Below are 8,408 nucleotides of genomic sequence, written 5' to 3' on the forward strand. Positions count from 1 at the left end.
TGGAGATGACGGTCATTCTAGCATCTCCTCTCCTCCACACACGTGCACGTACACCCCTTCCCGAGTTCTCCCGGAAGCTTCCCAGTTCAATCTCTCCCCCCTTCCCTGAAGACTCACAGTTGCTCCCTCCCCCAGCGGATGGTAGAAAAGGACACCCAAGCCTCAGGGCTGTAGGACGGAACCCAGGAGCCCTGGCTGTCCCCGTCTCTCCGTTCCTTTGCCCTCTGGAGTCAAGCAGGGGTGACACGGGAGGAGGGAGTAGATTCTGCTTCTCTGCCACCTCCTGACTGTGCATCCTTTTCTTCCAGGGCTGCCCCGATGGGGCGTGGCAAGGAATGAGCAGGCCCCGCCCCAGCGGACGAGGATGGAGAGCCGTACCCAGGAGGGCAAGAAGCGATGCCCACCCATCCCCACGTAGAATGACCGTCCCGGGAGGGCGGTTCCCCAGGCCCTGGCAAGGCTGCTGACCCTCGGCCTGCGAACCGCTAAGAGTAGGACTCCAGACTCTCCTTGCGGATGGTTCCCTACCCTGCGGCTCCATCATGAGGCTCCTCGTGGCCCCCCTTTTGCTGGCGTGGGTGGCCGGTGCCGCCGCCGCCGTGCCCGTGGTACCCTGGCGTGTGCCCTGCCCCCCTCAGTGCGCCTGCCAGATCCGGCCCTGGTATACGCCCCGGTCATCCTACCGTGAGGCCACCACCGTGGACTGCAATGACCTGTTCCTGACGGCGGTGCCCCCCGGGCTGCCCGCGGGCACGCAGACCTTACTGCTGCAGAGCAACAGCATCGTCCGCGTGGACCAGAGTGAGCTCAACTACCTGGCCAACCTCACAGAGCTGGACCTGTCCCAGAACAGCTTTTCGGACGCTCGGGACTGTGATTTGCGCGCCCTGCCCCAGCTGCTGAGCCTGCACCTGGAGGAGAACCAGCTGAGCCGGCTGGAGGACCACAGCTTTGCGGGGCTCGCCAGCCTGCAGGAGCTCTATCTCAACCACAACCAGCTCTACCGCATCGCCCCCAGGGCCTTTGCCGGCCTCGGCAACCTGCTGAGGCTGCACCTCAACTCCAACCTGCTGAGGGCCGTTGACGGCCGCTGGTTTGAGATGCTGCCCAACCTGGAGATCCTCATGATTGGCGGCAACAAGGTAGACGCCATCCTGGACATGAACTTCCGGCCCCTGGCCAACCTGCGCAGCCTGGTGCTGGCAGGCATGAACCTTCGGGAGATCTCCGACTACGCCCTGGAGGGGCTGCAAAGCCTGGAGAGCCTCTCCTTCTATGACAACCAGCTGGCCCAGGTGCCCAGGCGGGCCTTGGAGCAGGTGCCCGGGCTCAAGTTCTTAGACCTGAACAAGAACCCGCTCCAGCGGGTGGGGCCTGGGGACTTTGCCAACATGCTGCACCTCAAGGAGCTGGGTCTCAACAACATGGAGGAGCTGGTTTCCATCGACAAGTTCGCCCTGGTCAACCTCCCCGAGCTGACCAAGCTGGACATCACCAACAACCCCCGGCTGTCCTTCATCCACCCCCGCGCCTTCCACCACCTGCCCCAGATGGAGACCCTCATGCTCAACAACAACGCTCTCAGTGCCTTGCACCAGCAGACGGTGGAGTCCCTGCCCAACCTGCAGGAGGTGGGTCTCCATGGCAACCCCATCCGCTGTGATTGCGTCATCCGCTGGGCCAATGCCACGGGCACCCGCGTCCGCTTCATCGAGCCGCAGTCCACCCTGTGCGCCGAGCCGCCCGACCTCCAGCGCCGCCCAGTCCGCGAGGTGCCCTTCCGGGAGATGACGGACCACTGCCTGCCCCTCATCTCCCCCCGCAGCTTCCCCCCCAGCCTCCAGGTGGCCAGCGGAGAGAGCCTGGTGCTACACTGCCGGGCACTGGCTGAACCGGAACCCGAGATCTACTGGGTCACGCCAGCCGGGGTTCGACTGACGCCTGCCCGTGCTGGCAGGAAGTACCGGGTGTACCCCGAGGGGACCCTGGAGCTGCGGAGGGTGACGGCAGAAGAGACAGGCCTGTACACCTGTGTGGCCCAGAACCTGGTGGGGGCTGACAGTAAGACGGTTAACGTGGTCGTCGGCCGGGCCCCCCCGCAGCCGGGCCGGGACAAGGGATGGGGGCTGGAGCTCCGGGTGCAGGAGACCCACCCTTACCACATCCTGCTGTCTTGGGTCCCCCCACCCAACACAGTCTCTACCAACCTCACCTGGTCCAGCGCCTCCTCCCCCCGGGGCCAGGGGGCCCCTGCTCTGGCCCGCCTGCCGAGGGGAACCCACAGCTACAACATCACCCGCCTCCTTCAGGCCACGGAGTACTGGGCCTGCCTGCAAGTGGCCTTTGCCGATGCCCACACCCAGCTGGCATGTGTATGGACCAGGACTAAAGAGGCCGCTCCTTGCCGCAGAGCCTTAGGGGACCGACCAGGGCTCATAGCCATCCTGGCTCTGGCTGTCCTCCTGCTGGCAGCCGGGCTAGCCGCCCACCTTGGCGGTGGTCAGCCCAGGCAGGGGGCGGGTGGGCGGCCTCTCCTTCCGGCCTGGGCTTTCTGGGGCTGGGGGAGTGCCCCCTCCGTTCGAGTGGTATCCGTGCCCCTTGTGTTGCCCTGGAACCCTGGAAGGAAGCTGTCCCGGTCTTCGGAAGGGGAAACACCATCACCACTATTGCTACAAAATTCCTGAAGCTCGGCCCGCTCTCAGCAGTAGACAAATAACGAGGACTACTTTTTACCAAAAGGGAAGCGATCTGGGCCAGATGCCCTGCCAGGAAAGTGACATGGACCCGCGTGCTTGAGGCCTGGCAGCTGGACCAAGACAGACGGGCTTTGTAGCCTCAGGGGGGCGCTCCCACCGCCTCCAAAAAGTTGCCCTTACCTTCCGGGAGCCTGTCCGCTGACATTCTGACGAGCATCTCCAAGGGACAGGAGGGACTCTGGCCAGAGCCTCCTCCCACCCCCCCTAGTTGTCTGTGTGCCCAGAGGCTCCCGGGCTTCTGCTTGGATGTCCCCTGCCTGTGTCCCCAGGCCCTTGGCCCACAGGATGCGCCCCCTCCTCTTCTCTTTCTTTGCACAGTCTCAGTTGCTTGCTCTTTCCCCTCCTGGGCAAGGGCTGAGGGAGGCCTCTCCTCCCCACCATGGGGTGACCGCTCCCAAAGTGGGTCCCTGGTCGGATCTGAAGGACATCTGGGGAGAGGGATGCCCAGGAACTCCTGATCTTGGCAGCCGGTTTGGCACTCTGAGGTTGACTTTCTATAGGCAATTTTGTACCTTTGTGGAGAAACGTGTCACCTCCCCACAACCCAGTTCACTCTTTTCTCCTGTTTTGTAAAAAATAAAAATAAACAAGAATAACAATAGTAAGGGGGGAAAGGAAACCAAGGGAGGATAATCTTTGAATACTAAGTGTAACTGAAAAGCTCTGTGCTCTGGAATCTCTTCATACGCAGGGGGGTGGTTGGAGGGAGGGGCTGGGAAGGGACTGGAGGGGAGAGGGAGATGGTGACAGAGGGCACAGGTGTTCCCTGTAGGTCTGAATTCGGGCCTGCTGGGGTGGGGGTGGGGGGTGGTTGGGGGAGGCTGACAGGAGAGGGAGGAACCACAGGAGGCAAGGAGAGGGTGGGAGAGAAAAATGGAGGAAAGCACAGAGAGAGAGAGGGAGAGAGAGTGGAAATTTCCATCACCAAACATTGTCACCCCTTCTCTTTCCCTGATAAGCAATTAACATGCCAGTGCATAGGAAGCACTTGCCGGCCTATTTCTAATTAAACAAACCCAAGAGGCAGAGTCATGCAGAGAATTGCAAATCATCAAGACAGCAAGAACTTTGGCTCACTGGGGCAGAAGGGGGAGTGGGGTGATAGGGGATTTGGGGAGGGGAAGGCTGTGGGAGAAAGAAATTGCCGCATGGATCTTTCCGGTCCATTTCGGTATCATTTGCCATGAGCCTGGTTTGGTTTGCGGTATTTTTTGGTGGGTTTTTTTTGGTTTTTGGTTTTTTTTGCTTTTTTGGTTTTTAAGACAGATTGACTTGTTAGGACCAAATGCGAAGAGGGGTCTCTGTCGGAAAGGCAATAGAGCCCAGGGGAGGGGGCTGCCGTGCCCGGTCAAGGGGGCCGCTCCAGGGCAGAGGCCGCTGGCCACAGCTTTGGTTTTGGAAACGGGCTGAGACGGCCCTGGGTTTCCTGGGACTGAAGAAGCAGCATCGGAACCTGAGCCCCCCTGTGCTACAGACCCAGAGGGCAGACTCATCGCGGGTTGGCTCCCAGCCGCCATGGGGATTGCAAACGTATACGCAGGTGGAAGCCAGGCCAGGAGACGGAGCATCGGGCCCCACGGAACCTAGAAGGAGGACACTCACCCCAAGCCAGAGGGCAGCGCTCCTCTCTGAGTCTCGGGACCACACTTGGAGAACCACGGAGTCCGGCCTGCGGGGGCTAGAAGGTTTCGCTCCCTCCGCTGCCGGCCCCAGTGTGTTTATGGGTAGCGGTAAAGGTTCTGGGACCAGGAGAGTCAGAAAAGAGGCAGGAGGATGGTGCCTCTGGCCCCCTCCCCTCCACTGGTGGTCTGCTCAGCCCCCATCACGAAATGACCACCCTCTGCCCTGATTTGTGCATGTTTTTTCCCACGGGCCAGTTATGTGCTATTTAGGGGAGGGGCTGGGAAAGCAGAGATCTGACACACTGGCTCCCCTTCCCCTTTGGGCACCCATGGCCGACACTGCCAACGCCTCACAGTGTCCCTACCTGAGGAGCTCTGGGGTCACCTCAGCTACTCCGGGCAGCCCTACCCACTGGCTGGAAATGGCCTGTGGGATCTAGCTGGTTCTCTCCATCGGTGAGGGTTGATCCAGAGCTCTGTGGGGAAGACGTGGGGCAGGGTCCGTGCTGAGCGTGGAAAACGGGAGTTGGAAATCATCACCCGTCCTTTCCTCTAGGACAGCAGGCGCTCACTGCCTTCCTTGACAGGCCCACACGGCAAGGAGAGTCAAGGTGCTGTTCCCTTGAATAAGCCCCCAGAGCCCTGTGAGGCCTGGGGAGCTCTGCAGCCCCGTCCCATTGCTACCTCTGCTGCCACCCCTAGAACATTCCTGTGAGCCCTGGGCCTGGTCATAGCAACTCAAAAGAGTGGCCATCCGCACAGCTGGGGGCCCAGGGCCTTGGAGCCTGCTGGTTCAAAGTACCTGTAAACGTGCCTGAGGTTGGAAGACGGGGGGCGGGGGGGGGGGAGGCTGGGAGGTGGAAGAACCCGCTTTGCTTTCGCATGGACTCCGCAGTTACAGACGGGAACCCTGCGGGAATCATACAAGCCGTGGGTCCCCAGGAAAGGGGATTCGAGTCAGGCTCCTGGTCTCAGGCATCCAGGCTCTCGCGGCAAAGCCGCCTCCCCGTTGCCACGGGGCTTATACTGCTTGCACCCTTGACAATGAATCCCTCCTTCTTGGGGGGAGAAACAGTCACAGGGGTTTAACCTGTCTCTCCTCTGAATCCCAGTCCTAAACGTGGTGGCCATCCCAGAGAAATTAGGCGAGGTGGAAGAGGATGGAGCGAGTGACCTCCTTTCTGTCACAGAGATGCCACTAGAGGGACATCCGTAGCCAGTTGGGGACAGGGAGGAAGAGGCACCTTGCGGGTTGCTGTGTCCTAGAAGAGCTAGAAACCGAGCAAATGAGAGTGAGCAGCCTCTCCCCTGGCACAGAGAGCCAGGTGCATGGCTTGGGTGTGTTTTGCCTGGCGGGGTGGACAGCGCGACCGTGTCCTGGAGGTCTATTTAGACAGCCTAACTGGCCGTCCCGGCTTCTACACTAGACCGAGCCTGTGGGCAACTGAACATGCTGGGTCTAAAACCAACAAAACAGCTATTAAGCCTGGTCTCTCCTATACATTTAAGATTGCTCTTTTTTTTTTAACCCTAAATAGAAAGCAATATTTATTTCCCCTTAAATTTTAAGGTGTTACGTAGGGCCATCTATTGAGACGATTTCAAAACCCAGCCCAGCTGTTGAGCGTAGTAGCTCTCCCTCCCTAGGGCATGCCACTCAGAGGTCCCCTTGCCTTCCATGTGCTCGTCCACGGAGCCAGGACACGGTTCTGTGGCTCACCACGGCAGCCTTCCCATCTCCTTGACAGGCTCTATCAGTCAATACGTCTGGGATGGCCACTCGGCCAACTGCAGACAGCTTAAGCATGCTATCTTGCAGCCCACATTTCTGCATTCTCCTCCAGATGGACTTCGTGGGAGGCTGCGTGAAATGCAGAGATAGCGAGCTGGAGGCATTCCTCAGAGCTCTCGGTCCGGTCCCGGCATCAGAGAAGTAAACACGGTTGGCTGAGCTAGGGTAGGTGACCAAGTAGAATTTTATTGGTCTCAGCATTGAAAGTCCTTTGTTTCAGGAACTCTCCCAGTCCTGGACAAACTGGGATGGTTGGTCACCCTACTTGAGCAGCCTCTTTCTAATGGCGCCCTCTTCCTTCCTTCCCTCCCCACCCTCCCTCCCAATTAACAGTTAATGAACGTAATGGTCTGCGCGGCTGTAGGAAATAGGGACGCAGATACAGACCTCTGAGCCCGTGGACCTGGCTTTTCTAGTGAGAAGGGAGAGTTGATGAGCAGGACACATAAGTAAGAATATGTAGTCTTGTAGGATGGTAACGAGTACTATGGAGAAAAAATAAGTCAGGGAAGAGGAGGAGCAGATGTGTAGAGCCTTACACGGGGTGTTCAGGGAAGGCCTCACTGAGTTGACATCTGAGCAAAGCCTTGGGGGGAGCGAACCAGGCAGTTACCTGGGGGAAGAGAGATCCAGACAGAGAGAATAGCAAAGGTGAAGGCCAAGAGCAAGGAGGTCAGTGTGGCCACAGCAAGAGAGGAAAGGGAAGGGCAACCGTGACGGGGGTTTGTGTCGGGCCTTGTCAGCCACTGGAAGGACTTGGGCTTTTCCTCCAGTTAGAGGGGGAGCCACAGCAGGGTCCTGGGAAGACGTGGCATGGTTCAATTTGAGGGGATGCCTCCTGGTTGAGAACAGCGTGGGGGCAGGGCTGGCAGAGGGCAGAAGCAGAGAGGCCAGGTGGGCGTCTGCAATAATCACCTCCGGGTACTTATCACTTCTAGAACATTGCCAGGGATGGGCACTAAGCGCACCTCTGTATTTTCTAAATCTATCCCCTTCCCCATTTTGAAAATCAAAGCCACATTGACTGTTCCACAAACTCCCTGCTGCTCTGCTTTTCCAGGTGATTCTTCAAAGGGGGCTCCACCATCATGTTTGCAAGTTCTGTCCGTGCCCTTGCCAGTAATGGCCAATGGAGGTCATTTAAGGGAGTGAGGAATGACCTTGACTGGCCTTCAGTTCCATCTTGTGTTCGTCAGTCGCTCGGGGAGAGGCCACAGTGACTGCCGGAGCCCCTACCCTGCCCTTTCCTCTGTCAACCACTGACAACGCCTTGGCTGTTCCAGGCCCAACGTCTACATTCCTTCTTGCTGGTTTTACCCAAAGAACCCTCGTGTGTTCCTCAAAGGTTTCCCAAATGTCAAATCAATGTATCTTTAGCCTTCCCAATACAATTTTTTTTTAATATTTATTTGTTTGGGGAGAGCTCAAGTGGGGAAGTGGCAGAGAGAGGGGGACAGAAGATCCGAAGCAGGGTCTGCGTGGACAGCCTGACAGCAGCGAGCCCAATACGGGGCTCGAACTCACAGACCACAAAATCATGACCCGAGCCAAAGTGGGACGCTTACGTGACTGAGCCCCGCAGGTGCCCCTGACCTTCCCAGTACAATTCTGACGCATTTGCACAGTCCTTTTGCACTTGCCCATTAATTAAAAGCCTCTCCTGTATTTTTTGTAGTAACGGTGATGATTGAACACCTACCACGTGTGGCCACTCTCACAGATGTGTCACACACGCCGCTTCACTTCAACCCACAGCTGCCTTATACAGCGGATGCCACTAGCCCCATTTGATAAATTTGGACGTCAGAGCTCAGAGAGGTTAAATGACTTCCCCAAGGTCACGCAGCTAGTGGGTGGCAGAGTCAGGCTTCAAACACCGTCTGATTCCAAGGGCTCAGGTTTAACCACCCTGCTCTAGTATATTCAAATTCATATACTTCAGAAGTATGTCAGTAGTTTCTCGAGAACACGCGAACTTCTAAAATCTGCATGCCTTAGAGAGCTCCTGCACAGCCACGTTTATTTTTAGACGCTGCCCTCTTTTTTTTTCTTTCTTACGCTCAAGATAATTTGTGACTCCATTGTCAAGACTGCCGTTGTGAAACCTCTTGAACTATATTCTCTTGAGAATCACAGTTTTGATTCTGTTCTCTGAATTTTTGAAACATCCTTTGTAGAAGTCTGGGCGGGGGCGGGGGGGGGTCTGATTTTGTCCCCTCAACCTTCCCTTCCTTAGAT

General features: G+C 57.6%; 1 protein-coding gene across 1 annotated transcript; it reads left to right on the plus strand.

Annotated features, from left to right (window-relative positions):
- Positions 1-542: 542 nt before the first annotated feature.
- On the plus strand, positions 543-2,684 carry LRRN2 (leucine rich repeat neuronal 2). The gene has a single exon (XM_047077307.1). The coding sequence runs from the start codon at positions 543-545 to the stop codon at positions 2,682-2,684; it is 2,142 nt and encodes a 713-aa protein (XP_046933263.1).
- Positions 2,685-8,408: the final 5,724 nt, after the last annotated feature.

The sequence above is a fragment of the Lynx rufus genome, unplaced genomic scaffold (genome assembly GCF_022079265.1).
Source record: "Lynx rufus isolate CCGP_SWC_20201006 ecotype Redwood Valley unplaced genomic scaffold, mLynRuf1.p SCAF_15, whole genome shotgun sequence".
Taxonomy (NCBI): Eukaryota; Metazoa; Chordata; class Mammalia; order Carnivora; family Felidae; genus Lynx; species Lynx rufus.

Excerpts from the sequence above, each read along its gene's own strand:
- LRRN2 (XM_047077307.1), top strand. The coding sequence starts at position 543 with ATGAGGCTCCTCGTGGCCCCCCTTTTGCTGGCGTGGGTGGCCGGTGCC.